At 48.1% G+C, this 16,142-nt stretch overlaps 1 protein-coding gene across 3 annotated transcripts in view; it reads left to right on the top strand.

Moving 5' to 3' along the window:
* Positions 1–355: 355 nt before the first annotated feature.
* B4GALNT3 (beta-1,4-N-acetyl-galactosaminyltransferase 3) overlaps positions 356–16,142 on the top strand; it is a 94,109-nt gene continuing 78,322 nt past the window's right edge. For 2 of the 3 annotated variants that reach the window (XM_082349090.1, XM_082349089.1), the window contains exon 1: positions 357–725. In XM_082349090.1, the coding sequence (XP_082205216.1) occupies positions 557–725 (169 nt within the window). In that variant the 5' untranslated portion in view covers positions 357–556. Of the gene's footprint in view, positions 726–16,142 lie in introns of all 3 variants that reach the window. The other variant, XM_082349091.1, reaches the window with a different exon arrangement.

The raw sequence follows: 16,142 nt of genomic DNA, 5'->3' as shown, positions 1-16,142 counted from the left end.
CTCTAAGGCAGGAGTAGGGTCGCTGCGGGCCACGAAACGCCCCAAGCCGCAGCCTCCCCAACACTACCCCCGCCCCGCGCCCCGCGTCTACAAAGCTTCGACCTCACTCGTGCTCGGGGAGCAGAGTGCAGATCATACCTGCCCCACGCACCCCCGGCTGGCGGAGGCGCCGGGGAGTGACCAGCGAGGCCTGAGCGGCCGTCGCCTTCCGGGCCCCGCTCGGGGGCGGGGCCCACCTGTGCCGCGGGGGCGGGGCCGGGCCGGGGGCGGGGCAGGTGGGCGGCGGGCGGAGGCGCGGGCGGCGCGGGAGGGGGCGGGGCGGGGCGCGGCGCGGCGCGGGGCGGGGCGGCGCACCTGGGTAGCCTCCTCGTGGGCAGCCCGAGAGCGGGCGGCGAGTGAGGAGCGGCGGCCGGCAGCGAGCCCGCGTCCGGGTGTGGGCAGGAGCCGGCGGGGCCTCAGGAGGAGCATGAGCCGGCGCCCCGCGGCGGGGCGGCCGGGGCGGGCGGCCGGGGCGCGGCGCTGAGAGACGCTGGGGCCGGGCCGGGGGCGCAGCGCCATGGGGGGCCCCCGGGCCGCGCGGCTGCTGCTGCTCCTGCGCCCGGTCAAGCTGCTGCGGAGGCGCTTCCGGCTGCTGCTGCTGCTCGCCGTGGTGTCCGTGGGGCTCTGGACTCTTTATCTGGAACTGACGGCGTCGGCCCAGGTCGGCGGGAACCCCCTGAACCGGAGTGAGTAGCGCCGGGGCCGCGGCAGGCGCGCAGCAGGGAGGGGGCAGGGCCGGCGGCTCCCGCGTCGGGGGGACCCGCCCCCCATCTCAGACCCGGTCTCCACCTCGCTGGGTCTCCAGGTGCCGGGCGCCCCGCGAGCGGGAAGCCGGGGGAGCCTCGGGGCCACCCCTGGCCGCGCTGGGCTCGCAGACCCGGTGCCAGAGAAACGCGTCCACGCGGGCTGAGGTCCGTGTCTGGGGCGCCCTCGGCCGCCTCCACCAGGCCGCTCGCTCCGGTCTGCGCGGCCCAAACTTTGCTACCCGCCTTCTCCGTGGCTCGCTCCGTTTGCTCCCCTGCGGCGTTTTCGGGGTGGGGGGGTCCTTTATTTTAACGATACCGCCGTGAGCCACTCGCCTCCCCCTCTTCCCACAGGCCACTCCCCTCCCAGCCCCTTCCTCTTCCTTCAAGTCTCCCACCTCCCTCGAGCGGTCCCCTCTCCTGGTCCTGGCCACCCCCGCCCCCGCCCCCCACCGGGTTGTCTGCAGCCCCCCTCGGGAACCCTGCGGAATGAGCTGAACCCCCCGACCCTGCTCAGGGCAGCTCAGTGGACCGGGCAGTGGGTAGATTCCTGCTTCTCTTTTTCCACGGAGCCAGAGCCACTTAAGTTTTCTGTGCCTCAGTTTCTTCCTAGGAAAACGGAGGGGATCCTCTCTTTCTCTTTTTACTTCAACAGGCATGCCTGTCCGAGGTGATTTTCAGTTTACTACTGACGGAGTGAAGTAAAACCTCCCAAGTGTCAGGCACTGTGTAAAAGGTCGCTGCAATAGTTGGAAAAAAGAGAAACTCCCAGAACTACTAGGTGCCCTTCCCAAGCCTGAAGGGTGGAGGCTTATAATTCCAGACAACGTATGGAATTATAAACATTCCCCCTTTCAGGAAACCTAAGGGACGACTGATGAAACTCTGGTGAGAAGATGCTCTAAGTTCTTGTGTCAGCTGTTCTGCCCAGGGCTGGGTGTGGTGCTTTGCCTCCTCTTGTGGCCAAAGACAGGGAATTACTAGGGTCAGTAGTTGAGCTGGTTCAGGACAGAGATGGGTATTTATGGCAGAACCTCTCACTCTGTGGCTGCTGAAATATTTCTGGCTGTGTGTTAGGAGACTGGGCTTCCATTCCTGGTTCTGACGCTAACTAGTTGGGAAATCCAGGCGCAGATGGCAGCTTCTCAGGTAGAAGGAGGGAGTTGGTCCCTTTCAGTGTGGACACTACGATTGTGTGATCTCCCCGCCTGAGCATTTCCAGGGTCAGGGAGCCCAGCACACCACGAGGAAGGGTCTTCCCAAGTCAGGTCCACAGGTCTCAAGTAGGAGAGTTCTTCCTTCTGAAGACCAATCTGCCTTCCCTCAGCTCCCCAAGCCTTGCTCGCTCCTCTGAAAGACAGAGTGTATCTATTCTTCCATACCATGGCCACTCAGAGGGTCCCACGTGGATGAGCCCAGGTGGAGTGTGGGTGGATGGGAGGCCCTGGGAGGGATCTCCCTTCTCTCCTCCTTGGCCACCATCTTGTTAACCTGGTAGCCAGTGGAGTCCTCTGCACAGATTAAAACCAGAGAGGAGGGACTTCCCTGGCGGTCCAGTGGTTAGGACTCCACGTTTCCACTGCAGGGGGCACGGGTTCCATTCGTGGTCAGGGAACTAAGATCCCGCATGCTGTGGCATGGCCAAAAAAAAAAAAACAAACCCAGAGAGCAAAGCAGTTGCTTTGTGACCCTGAAATGAATGGCCTCCCATCCGCCTCCCTCACCCTCCAACACAAACTTTTCCTTTACCCCAAGGGAGCCTCCTCCTCAGAGACCGGAAGCAGTTTGCCATGATCATCATCTCACACCTGGCTCCCAACCTCTGTCTCCTGTTGGCTGTCTCATCCTTAGCCATCAATTCCTGGGTCAGTTTCTTTTCCCTTCTAGATGAATCTTCACTTTCTGACTGGGTTTCCTTATTCTTTGTTTCCTTTTCCAAACTGACCCTTCTCCAGAAGAATGTTCTCAGCTTCCTAGTCCAGAATTGACTTTCCGTTTCCCTAACTGTTGTTTTTAACGGGGGTCCAAGCCTGGGCACTGATGGATCCCTCGTATCCTCTTCTCAGCTTCCTAGAACCCTGAAGCCCACCTGCTGTCAGGGTGGCTTGTCATGCCGGGCTGTCCCATCGTATTCTACTCTTTCCTTGATTTCCTTTTGGAATGAGATTTAGACAGTGGCTGTGCTTTCTGGCTCCTGGTCCCCCATCCTTTGTTTTTAAGAAGCTCAGACATCATGCATCAAAGTCCTGTCTTGTCTTATAGGTCTTAGTCCCAGCCATTCCTCTGGAGGGAGAGTGGGGAAGGAGGGATTAGAAAGCAGAGTGGTAAGAAGAGGGTTGCTAGCCTTCCCTCCCAAACACCCTGGCATACAGCAGCAACCAGAGCCCCAGCTTGGCTCTGCTTCCCAGCAAGCCACCCTGCCTCTCTCTAGCAGCCCCTGCCAGCTCACTCCACCACCAGCCTTCCTGTCATCTGTAAGGCCAGCCTCCGTTACCAAGAACCTTTCATTTGCCTGTCCCTGTGTGACTGCCGCCCTGATCTGGTGCTGGGAGAAGTGTATGGAGAGCTGGTAGTTACAAACTCCAGGGTGGTCAAGTAATGACAGGGAGCGTGCTTCCTGCTTCTTATGGAATAACCCCGTAGTTTGAGATGGGTGATATGCAATTTGGGCTCCATCTGTAGAAAAAGGTACAACCACGTTTGGAGTAACTTCAGGGAGAAGCCACCGAAACTGTTCACGGATAGAAGAATGGGTCCCTTGGACAAAAGAATGAGAGCTGTTTACTCACTCACGCACTTATTTATGTATTTATTATTATTTTTTTATAAATTTATTCATTTATTTATTTTTGGCTGCGTTGGGTCTTTGTTGCTGCGTGCGGGCTTTCTCTAGTTGCGGCGCGCGGGCTTCTCATTGCGGTGGCTTCTCTTGCTGCGGAGCACGGGCTCTAGGCGCGCGGGCTTCATACTCACTCATTTAAACAAATATTTGTTTAGCACATAGCTCGAGCAGGGCATTGTGCTTGGTCACTTAGATGTGGTGATGATTCTGTCACGGTTTCTGCCTCTCACAGCTTTCCCTCTAGGAGGGGAGTTCAGGTGCGTATATGAGAATAATCATAATGGGAGACAACCGTTAGGTTTTACAGAGGTAGAACCTGCACGTTGCTGTGACACTTCTGGAAGTGGGACACGGCTCTTTCAACTAATATTTCATGGAAGTGGTGACATTTCAGGAGATCTTGAGGAGTTGGTAAGACTTTAGCGGACGCAGAAAGAGAAAGCTATTCCAGGCAGAGAGAGCAGCAGAAGCCAAGACCAATAGTCAAGGAAAAGTTAGTGTTTGGAAATGTTGAGCATCTGGGTTTGGTGAAACAGAGGGTGTGAAGGAGGATAGGGGATGGTGCCATAGTATGAAAGACTTTGAATAACAACCTTAAAGTGTGGCATTTATTCAGTAGATAAGAGAAAGCAGTCGAAAGTTTTAGAATAAGGTAGTGTTGTAGAATGGGTAGGGAAATAGTAAAACTGTTTAACCATACTGTACTTTGGTATGGATGGTGGTGCTGGGATGGGGTGGAAGGTTCCTTGCTGTGGCTGGCATTAGTCTTTAGCTGCTGGGTCATGGAGTTTTCCTGAGGACAGGTCAGGGCTCTAGTGGGACATTCAGAGGGCCTGGGGCAGTCACTATATACCAACACGTTCATAAGTGTTCCAGTATTTTGAGAACTGGCACAGGTGTACCAGTATATACTGGCTGAAAGCAACCCCGGGCACAGACTATTATTGGAAGTTAAAGACCCCGTCCTGGCAGCTTTTAACGAGCTATACCCATTTGTTCAGACTGGGTTAGCTACGTCCTGCCTGAGGGCAGAGGTCTGGACTAAAATGGTTTCTAGGTTCTTTGCTCTATAATTGACCTACTTCTGAGACCAACTTGGTGCTGGAACCAAGCGATCACAGCTGGGCACAGAGCCAGGGCCGAGTGGTGGTGCACACCAGCCTCTTTCCACATCTCACAAGGCTGGGTCTGCAATGTTCCCATTTAAGTGTCCAGTGTACCTGCTAAACGCCAAGGTGTTTCCAAGTCTGAAACCTATAACACATCTGTCCGGCTGGCCCCTGCGATTCCTGAGTGACTCTGAGTGGGCTGAGGTGGCACAGCCACAGATGTCAGGCGGGCCCTGCGGCTCCCGGGGTCACCACAGACATTCCGATTTGGAAGGGAGACAAACCCTCCAGTGACAGAGGTAACTCAGGGCAGAACAGTAATCTGAGACGCAGGCCAGGAGAGAGGGAAAAACAGATGAGACAGATGTGTGGGCAGAGCGGGAAGGCTGTGGCTTAGAGCTGAGCCTCAGAGCAGAGGCAAGTGTGGAGGGAAGCACAGCTGCTTCGTGGGCCCCTTGGGCCCGGGACCCTGTCACGTGTCGCCCTGGCTGGGCTGCCCCTCTTTCCCATGGAGCCTCTGGCTCCTTTTCCTCTGTCCTACTTACCTCTCTTTATGCTGCCATTCTGGCCACCCGGCTGCTGCATGGAACTTCAAGTCAGTATTCAATTCAGGGCAAATACTAGGCACTCAAATACCTTCTGGTTATGGATGGTAAGCTCTGAATTTCCAAGCACCTGATATTTTCCACTGGCAGATAACTTTGCTTATCAGTGATGGATCCAAGAATAGAACCTAGGAATTCTTGTTCCTCATACCATAATACATCTAAACAGCAATAGCCTTTAAACACAAATGCAAAGGATAAGAATTAAGCCATCAATGCTTTTCCTATTAAAAGTGTGTTTCCTTTGGACCAGCGCCGTCTGCACCAGGACCACAGGGTGTGAGGACAGGGGCCCTCGCCCAGCCTTGGCCTCTCCTTTCCTGGTCTCTCTAGTCCTTTCTGACGTGGCCGCAGAATCCCAGCAGCACAGCCGGCCCTGCTATCCTGCTGTCATCCAGGGACCCTCGTGTGGGCTGAGGCCCCGATCTCCTGCTCGGTAGTGATTGGGCTGCCGGCCGCCCCTGTCCTGGGAGGTGTCCAGATGCCCCGCACGGTTCTGACTGCTTTGCAGCACGAGGCCTTTGAAGCAGCCACTTCTGTGCTGGCTTTAGGAGTGGCTGGTGGCGCACTGCAGTAGTTTTCCAGGCCCCGGAGCCTGGCCTGGGCTTTATGGAGCAGAGCAGAGCAGCCGCCAGAGCAGAGTTTGCTTTGGAAGGGGGCCTGGAGGCTGTTCTTGGAGTTGGCCGCTGACTGTCTGCTTCTCTACCGGGTTCCACCGCTCTCAGATCCTACCCTTTTAATTTCCACGAGCACCTTCCTTCTATCCGAGGATGATGAGGTCTCAGCGAGGCCAAGCATACGTTCTGAGCTTTCAGACAACCCTCCTTTGACCTTGTGATCCACAATTAATAGATTTCTATGTTACCTGATATAAAAAGTACTACTGGAAGGGGTGAGAGTAGTTTGGATGGGGTATGTATAAAGGGTACTGGGCTGAATATGTTATACATTTGAGCAAAGCATGACGGATAGATTAAATTTTTACAGACTCTTAGGTTCCAACAAGCACTGCTTTCAGTGTTAGAAGTATCCATGAGATGAGCAAAAATGAATATTATTTTTAATCTCTGTGATATTTTAGTATGTAATTTACTTCTTATGCTAAACTTTAAAATTTTTATACCATTGACCAACTCTTTTAGAAAATAAGCATACAAATTATCCATGTGGTCCCTGTTTTTTTTGTTTTGTTTTGTTTTACTTTTCATGGAAGTACCTTTTTTTGTTTGTTGGGTTTTCTTGTTTGGTTTGGTTTTTTTTTTTGGCCGCCCCACGTGGCTTGTGGGATCTTACTTCCCTGACTAGGGATCGAACCTGGGCCCCTGGCATTGAAAGCCCAGAATCCTAACCACTGGACCACCAGGAAATTCCCATGGGAGTATGTTATATGTACAGAAAAGTGCACATGTAAGGGTACAGCTTGATGAATCCCCACAAACTGAGCATACCCTTGTAACGAACACCCCAATGAAGAAACAGAATGGTACCAGCGATTTCTGTCACTACCATAAACATAGATTAATACAGTCTATTTTTATACTTTATGGAAATGGAATCACACAGTATGTGATTTATTTTAAAATAATATTTATTTATGATTATAAAACAACACATGTTCATTATGCCAGATAATGGCTGTGTATCTGGACCACATTAACCCCTATAAAATTACCTTTTTGTGCGTTAGGCACCTAGTACAACTGATCCAATAACTTAAGGAGGGGCAAGACCCAGGACCTAAGTGCTATGAGATATAGCCCTGTGAAATTCTCCAAGGATGGGATTGAGAGTCATTGCTTATCCTGTGTTTGAGAACCTTCCAGAAATGTTTCTTCTGGTCTTTATTTTTTTTTCCAGTTTTAGAGATATAATTGACATATTAAAGTGTACAACATAATGATGTGATATATGTATACATTGCAAAATGATCACCACAATAAGTTTAGTTAACATCCATCATCACACATAATTACAATTTTTTTTCTTGTAATGAGAACATTTCTTCTGATCTTGATATTAGAACTAGCTCTGCTCTCTTGAGCAATCTGTTTGTTTTCATTTTTATTGGCCATGTAAATTATATAACCACTCAGGTTTCTCCATTTGTGTTGGTTACTAGAAAGCTTTAGAATTCATTTTTTGGTTCATTTGGAAAAAAGTGTAAAAGATTTTATGATTTCCACTTTGGTACCAATTTTATTCCTCTATCTTTTTCTTTTTTTCCCACAACTACTATTAGTTTATGTCATCTTATATTCTGTGGTACTTGCCGCTTTAACTTTTTCTGGACCAAATCAAGGCATAAAGAAATCAATAAAAGTGCTATGGTATATATAAAAGTATGAAGAAGAAACTGACAGTCACCTATAATCCCACTACTCTGACCTAGAGATTCTTGAAAAGAAAAAATAAAGTATAATAGCTGTGATAACCAGATGCTGGATTCTGGAAAGAATTCTAGATTAAAAACCCCCCAAAACATGAATTATTATTTTCCTGATTTTTTTGTTTTTAGTTTATTTAGGGATTGAAAAATTGAATGACATTCAAAAATAAATTCTCACCTCCTTATGTGTGACGCGGACATCAAAAGCTTGGAATTTACTGACATGCTGGGGCCTGAGCCACTGTCATTGGAAACAATGACGTAAATGTAAGAAGAATTTAATAAAGCTTGGGGCACCCCTTACAATACTAATAAAACAACCGAGGGGACTGGCCAGGAAGACCAGGAACCTCAAGTTTGTCCTTTGGGCTTCTAACCTCCCCAGGCCTGTGGGGGCACCAGGAGTGTGAAGAGCTGTGGCTTCTGGATGCAGAAGGTCACAAACATCAGCCGTCCAGCCCCTTTGCTAACAGATGAGAAAACAGGCCAGGGGAAGAGGTGTTATCTGCCTCCTACCCATTTCTTCTCTTCTTTTAAACTGTGTTTTTGGGAATTCCCTGGTTAGGACTCGGTGCTTTCTCTGCCAGGGCCCAGGTTCGATCCCTGGTCGGGGAACTAAGATCCCATAAGCCATTGCAGGTGGAATTGTGCTTTATGGCACCAAGACCTGGGAAGAGGGCCCAAGGTGGGAAAAGGAGAAGGAAAGGTGGGGGTGGGAATAGAGAAATGATATTCCAGACAAACCATGGATTTTATAGAGGCAGACCTGGGAGATACTGTGGGTTCAGTTCCAGACCTCCACAATAAAGTGAATATTGCAAGAGGGTCACACAAATGTTTTGGTTTCCCAGTGCATATAACAGTTATGTTTACACTATACTGTAGTCAGTTGAGTGTGCAGTAGCATTATGTCTAAAAAAAAAATCTACATACCTTCATTCAAAAATACTTTATTGGTCGAATTCGGGGAAAAAATAATTTATTGGTTAAAAAAATGCTAACCATCATCTGAGCCTTCAGTGCATCATAATCTTTTTGTAATAGTAACATCATTAAAAAAAGTAAGTAACATCAGCGATCACGGATCACAGATCACCATAACAAAGAGAATAATAATGAAAAAATTTGAAATACTGTGGGAATTACCAAAATGTGACACAGAGACACGAACTGAGCAAAGGCTGTTGGAAAAATGGTGCCGATAGACTTGCTTGACACTCAACGCAGGCTTGCCACAAACCTTCAGTTTGTAGAAAATCCAGTATCTGAATTGGGCGATTAGGATTGACATGTATACACTGATGTGTATAAAATTGATGACTAAGAAGAACCTGCTGTATAAAAAAATAAATTAAAAAATTAAAAGAGAAACTAATACTAAACTTTCTTTGGGTTATTTGTATGGAAATATGTTAATATAAATGTTTCAGACATTACAGGACATTCCTAAAAATCTTATATGTTCTGGTATAATGTTATAAGTCATAATTCTAGTTATTATTTTAAAATGTGTATCAGAAATAATTAAATTTCCTTGTCAATTGCATGATTATGAACTTTCATCAAATCTTTAGCCATGGTCATTTTTAAGTCTTTTGTCATTTATAGACAGTTCTGGGTGTACTCTGATGCTTTTGCAAAAGTGTTCCTATAAAAGGGTTTCACCTTCAAGGAATTCATGGAAAAGTCTCTGACAAGCACAGGTTTCTGGTAACTGACTATACTGCTGAACTGAATGAATAAGCATTTTCAGAACTCTAATGGAAAACTGATGAATTCATAAAAGTGCTAATAAAAGATCAAGATGAAAAAAAAATTAATCACATGGGACTGAGTGAACCATGTGATGAGGATAATTATAATTTTTGTGACTTTCTGTTTGAATTAAAAAAAAAAATCCAATATCTGCGAAGTGCAGTAAAGCAAGGTACGCCTGTATAAATGCCCAGGAAATTGAGTGATGTGTAGTTTTCAATTCTTTTTTATTTTGCAAATCTTGAATGGCTGCAGAGGTGATTTAGTTTAAAACTTAAGTAAAATGTTTATGGAGCATTTACTTTTTTGTGAGGGACTGAGTGGGATAAAAAGCATTGATGACTCCTGGAAAAACTTATGGAATTTAAAGACAGGGCAGGGTTCAAATCCAAGCTTTATTTCTCACCAGCTGCAGGACTTTGTATAAAGTACTTATTCCTTTTCAAGCCTCAGATGCTTCATCTGGGTAATGGGGTTATATGACCTCCCTGTGGAGCTTTTCTTATGATTCGTTTGATAAGATTTAGCCAGCCTTGCACATGTGAAGTGCCCAGTTAGACTGAACATAAGCCTAGCACATGTCGGGAGCGAGGAGAGAGTTGGCTCCCATCTCTTCCCCTGCAGAGTTTACAATCTGGTAGGAAAAAGGCTGGCAGGCAGGAGTATGGAGATGTATTCCTCAGCCGGCCCTCTTGCCACTGTCTCTCCAGCTTCTTGGCCCGTGACACAGCTGTGCCCGGTCCCTCCGCCGTCTCCAGGCCATCCACTCCCGCACCTGCCACCACACGCACATTCTGCCACCAGTCTCTTTTCCATCCTCCGTCTTTCTGTCTGCACCCCAGACACAGATCTGCACTGATGGGGAGGGGTGGGTTAGAAGTCAAGGGTTTTGTGGAGAATGAGAGCCATTTGGCGACGGGCCAGGGCACCAAAGTTCAGCAGTTGGGCAACGTAGCCTGTCGCTCTACTGCGTGTCCCTGAGTGTGCTCGGAGGACTTCCGGGACTCAGAGGCAGGAACACTGGGCTTTATCTCTGTTTTAATCCAAGCTCTGAAGCTGACTTGTCGCGGGTGCTTGCACAGGTCCTGTTTCTTTTGAGGGCTTCAGTTTCGCAGGCTTCCATTCAATGGGATGCTTGTTTCCGGGTCTGGTTTGGAGCCACTACCGTGTCACAGAGGGGCCAAGGGGCCAGTCCATATTTGGACTTTGGGCTCCGGTCTTTCAAGACTCAGTTGCCTGGCGGAGGGGTGGCAGTTATCCCAGAGCTTCTGGCTATTTGGCCTCCAAGGTCATCCCTGACAATGTGGCCTCCATTCAAGCAGTTGCTTCAAAGATTAAAGGCCTCTCTGCTGAGATCTTCTTACAAATCCCCTGATCCTCTCCTTTCCACCCTTCCTGCCAACCGGGGTCCAAATGGATGTGTGCAGGCCTGTGCACATGCACAGCCCCCTCGCCCGCCAGCTGATCTCTGGACCTCTCACCACCGCTTCTTAGCCAAAGATTCGGGGCGGGGGGGGGGTGCGGTGAGGACTTGGGAGGCTTCCCCAGGAGCCAGGCACAGAGTGTCGGGGTGAATTCTCAGTTCCTGGTTCTTCTTTATTTCAGCTGAGCAGAGGGCTGGGAAAAGGGAGAGGCTGAGAGCACATCTCAGGTGAACAACTTCCAGCAACAGAAGGCAGGCAAGCTGCATAGGCACAAAGAAGGGGTAGAAAATTAGGGAGGGACATTGAGACAGAGGCATCTACCCCATTTTTTCTTTTGATTCAATGACTGTATTTTTCATATCTGTAAGTTTTACTTGGTTCTACTTCAGATTTGGTTCCTTCTTAAAAATTGTTCTGTTTTTAATACTCTAAAATTAATTTTGCCTAGTATGTTATCTAGAGCTGCACCAATGTTCACATCTTCATTTTTTGGCCCCTGGAGATTGCCCTTACTTTATGGAGCCCTTAGCTATGTAAATAAGAAGTTTGTCAAATTTTATGCAGCATTTCTTAGTGTTCTGCTGTATTTCCCCAAAGGAAAAGCTCTGGCTTGAAGTTTTTTATTTTTATTTTTTATTTTTTATTTATTTTTTAACATCTTTATTGGAGTGTAATTGCTTTACAATGGTGTATTAGTTTCTGCTTTATAATAAAATGAATCAGCTATACATATACATATTATGGCTTGAATTTTTAAGACCTCCTCCAGCTCCAAGAGTCTGTTGTTATTGGGGTGTGTGTGTGTGTGTGTGTGTGTGTGTGTCTAAGCAAAGGTGGCTATTTCCATTGGAGGGGGTGTCTAGCATAAGCTAACTAAAAGTTTAGGGAACTCAGATCCTGAGGGCAGAGGCTCCCACAGTGTGAAGGAGATGAAACTGGAAGGGTGGTTGTTTGTGACGTGATTGCAGAGTCTTCAGTGCCAGGGTGCTGGGCGTTTGGACTTGGTAGAGAGCAATATAGAATTTTTTTAATTTCTTTTTTTTAATTGAAGTATAGTTGATGTACAATATTATATAAGTTACAGGTGTACAATATAATGATTCACAATTTTTTAAACTTTTTATTTCATATTGGAGTCTAGTTGATTTAACAATGTTGTATTAGTTTCAGGTGTACAACAGTGATTCAGTTATACATATACATGTATCTGTTCTTTTTCCAGTTCTTTTCCCAGTTAGGTTGCTACAGAATATTGAGCAGAGTTCCCTGTGCTATACAGTAGGTCCCTGTTGGTTATCCATTTTAAATATAGCCGTGTGTACATGTCAATCCCAAACTTCCTAACTATCTCTCCGCCCTACCTTTTCCCCCCTGGTACCTTAAGTCTGTTCTCTAAGTCTGTGAGTCTGTTGTGATTCACAATTCTTAAAGGCTATACTCCATTCATAGTTATTATAAAATATTGACTGTATTCTCCGTGTTGTACTATATATCATTGTAGCTGATTTATATTATACATAGTAGTTTGTATCTGTTAACTTCCTACCCCTTTATTGCCCCTCCCCCCTTCCCTCTCCCAACAGGTAGCCACTAGGTTGTTCTCTTTATCTGGGAGTCTATTTCTTTTTTGTTATATTCACTAGTTTGTTGTATTGCAACATAGATTTTTGAAAGCAGGGATTTGATATGATGAAGGCAGTGTTTCTTATTTTCATCCACGGATTCATGCTTTAATTCTTCAGACACTTACTGGACACCTTTTTTTCTTTTTTCTTTTTCTTTAAAGCAGTTCTTTCTTTATTTATTTTAAAATTTATTATTATTTTTTGGCTGTGTCGGGTCTTTAGTTGCAGCTCGCGGGGTCTTCGTTGCAGCACCTGGGCTTCTCTCTTGTTGTGGCGCACGGGCTCCAGAGAGTGTGGGCTCTGTAGTTTGCGGCACGCGGGCTCTCTCGTGAGGCGCGCGAGCTCAGTAGTTGTGGCAGGTGGGCTTAGTGGCTCTGCGGCATGTGGGATCTTAGTTCCCTGACCAGGTATCGAGCCCACATCCCCTACATTGGAAGGCGGATTCTTTACCACTGGACCAGCAGGGAAGTCCGTGGACACCTTTTATGTCCTAGGAACAGTGATTATTGGCAGATGAAGCTGCTGGAGGTTCGTAGGATGGTTTGGCAACAGAGGCCACCTAGGTGGTCACTGCAGTGACCTAAGGTGTGGGCGATGAGTGCCTAGCTGAGGAGGGTGACAGGAAAGCTGAGACCTGTCAAAGAAACACGTGACACTTTGGCAGTATTGTTGGTGCAGAAGGTGATAGGATACTAAAGTTCTGGGTTTCACACCTGGTCCTCTGGCTACGCTCTGCCGTGATCATTTAAATTAAGGGCCGCCTTGCACAGCCAGTATCTCAGAAGTGGTCTCTGGGGAAAAAAGTGCCTCTGTTTCTTCTTACACTTTCCTCTGGGACCTGGATGCCGTGTTGGTCCTTCAAGAGAATACGTACAAAGGGACAGGAGACAGACACTCACTCATTCACCAAATATGTAGTGAGTGTGCGGACATGCTGGCAGTGTTGTAGGTATTAGGGGTGGAGAAGGGAACCAGACATTTCAGGGCTTTGCTGTCAGGGAGCTTACATTTCATGAGGACAAGACAGGTAATGAACACTTCAACAAAGAGATGAGAATTTCAGATGGCGGTGAGGTCTTGGGAGAGAATGAAACAGGTGATGGCACAAAGTGTTTGGATGGAGGGTGGGAGAATTGAGGCCGGGAGAGTGAGGGGCTCCCGAGGGTCAGTGCCACAAGCACCCCAGGAATTCAGAGGATGGGAGCTGGCAGAGGGGGGACGGGTGGACCAGGGTCAGCGCTTGTTTTCAGGAGAGTATCTTCCTGCCACCTCCCATAGTGCTGGAAGAGTGTCCTCCTTCCCCCTCCTTCTGGGGGGATAGGATTGGCCTCAGACTCTGGCTTTCCTGCTGGGAGTACCTGAGCCAGGGGCGCTGGCCAGGGGCTCTGTCTAGGCTTGGGGAGAAGTAATACAGTAAGTCCTCTACAAACGAACGAGTTCCGTAAGTCCAATTTGTTCGTAAATCCAACAAAGTTAGCCTAGGTACCCAACTAACACAATTGGCTATATAGTGCTGTACTGTGATAGGTTTATATTACTTTTCACACAACTAATACATAAAAACAAATAAACCCAAAAATTAAAACATTTTTAATCTTACAGTACATTCCCTTGAAAGATACAGTAGTCCAGCACAACAGCTGGCACACGGGGGCTGGCATCGAGTGAACAGGCAGGAAGAGTTACTGACTGGAGGAGGGAGAGGAGGTGGAAGATGGTAGAGCTGAAGGATCGTCAGCAATAAGAGACGGAGGGCAAGCTGCAGTTTCACTCATGCCTGACGTTGATGGACTGCACGTTTGTATCTTTGAAATTTCGCAACTTGAAGGTTCATATGTAGGGGACTTACTGTAATGTCTGTTTTTCCTTTATTGCAAACTTAGATTCCAAAATTGGGGTGTGGGGAGCACATCCTACGGGCATCCCCGTTGGAATGAACCTCCGCCCCCCTCCCTCACTCTGCTTTTTTGTACTCCGTTAGGGTACTTATCAGAGGCTGCCTTGCCTGAGTTATTTCTGTTTGTCTTCCCCCACGAGATTGCATTTCTTGAGTGCCGGACCTGGGCACTTTCCCCTTGGTCTCCCTGGTGCAGAGATTTTTAACCTTTTGTGGCTTGTGTACAGTTGTAAGAATCTGATGAGGAAACTGGCGACCCTCTCCCCAGAAGTTTGCCTCCCCCCTCATATTTTGCATAATATTCTGGGGAGGTGCACAGGCCCCTGACACCCCTCCGTGGATCCCTAGTTGAGAACTCTGCCTGAGTGCCTTGCCCGATACCTGCACGTGGTAAATTCTCAGAGTTTGGTTGACTTGGGGACATCCTCCCAATTAAATCCCTCTACCCTAGTTGCGGTGGTGGAGAGGGGGACAAAGAGCCAGGAAGCAGTCCGGCTGCTAGGAGATGCAGAAGAGCGTGTATAAACTCCAGGAGTGACTGTCCGGAGAGCAGTAGCTTCATGGTCGCTTCTCGCCTTGGGGAACCAGAGCTGGTGTCTCCTGTCCCTCGGGCTGATCTTCCTCGAGCTCTTCACTGCTGCTCTGCAGGCTCACGATACCCTTCTGCCTGCCGTTCATGCCCCTGCCCGTCCTGTCAGCCTCATCCCTTTCCTGAAGCCTTCCTCGTTGTTTCTGTGCCAGCTGACCTCACCCTTTCTGGAACGTCTGTTGAACTATCTGAAACTTACAGCTGATATTTTCTTTGATGCCTCCTCCGTCTGGGCTGGTCTTGTGAACTCCAGCTTAGGTTGTCAGAGAAGCCAGAGGTGGCTCCCAAGTGTCCGGTCATGGCAGTTTGGTTCACCGCCCCCCCCCCCCCCACCAGCACTGATGGAGTCCTGGGATGGGGCAGGTGGTTAGCTTAGAATTCAGCCCGCACAGGCTTCATTGGGCCTGCATTTCCCCTGTGTGGACACTGCCAGCCCTCCTGCCTTAACTTCTGAGGTTGCTGTGGTGTCCTCCATGCCACCTGCGGGTGTCTTTACTCTTCCCTTTCTCCCTCCCTCCCTCTCTTCTCTCCCTCCCTCCCTCCCTTCCTTCCTAGCGTATGACTGAGCACGTCTCTGAAGTCAGACTACCTGAGTTTAAATCTGTGAGCAGGTGACTGAGCATCAATGTGTCCTGGTTCCTTATCTATAAAATGGAAATATTAATAGTAGTACCTACCTCACTGGGTTTTATCATGACAATTAAGTGAAGTAACACATATAAAGTACTTAGAACAGTTCCTGGTACATACTGTTTAATAAATGTTAGCTATTATTATTATCACTTAAGCAGCTTGTAAAGCCCCTTTGTCTCTCTTTTGATTGGTTTTTGGGTGCTTTCTCTCACATATCATAAAGAATCCGAGGATAGGGATGGAGCACAGAGATTTTAAAATTCTGAGATGGAAAATACCTGCATTTCTTATTCCAGGTCAGTGGCAGGCATCTCCAGTAGAACATGAAATTCTCTTCCTGAGCCCAGTTGCAGACTCAGAATTTTTCTCAACACAGCTCGCCAGGCTGTCATTACAAGTTGACTGGAGTTGCCTCTTAAAGTGCAATGTTTGCCCAGCCTTCTGATTTTACCAGTGAAGGATTTAAGGCCGAGAGTGTTTTCAGCACCTGCCCAG

This window comes from Balaenoptera borealis (assembly GCF_965194805.1).
Source record: "Balaenoptera borealis genome assembly, chromosome: 13".
Classification (NCBI taxonomy): Eukaryota; Metazoa; Chordata; class Mammalia; order Artiodactyla; family Balaenopteridae; genus Balaenoptera; species Balaenoptera borealis.
This window is presented reverse-complemented; position numbering and strand designations above follow the sequence as displayed.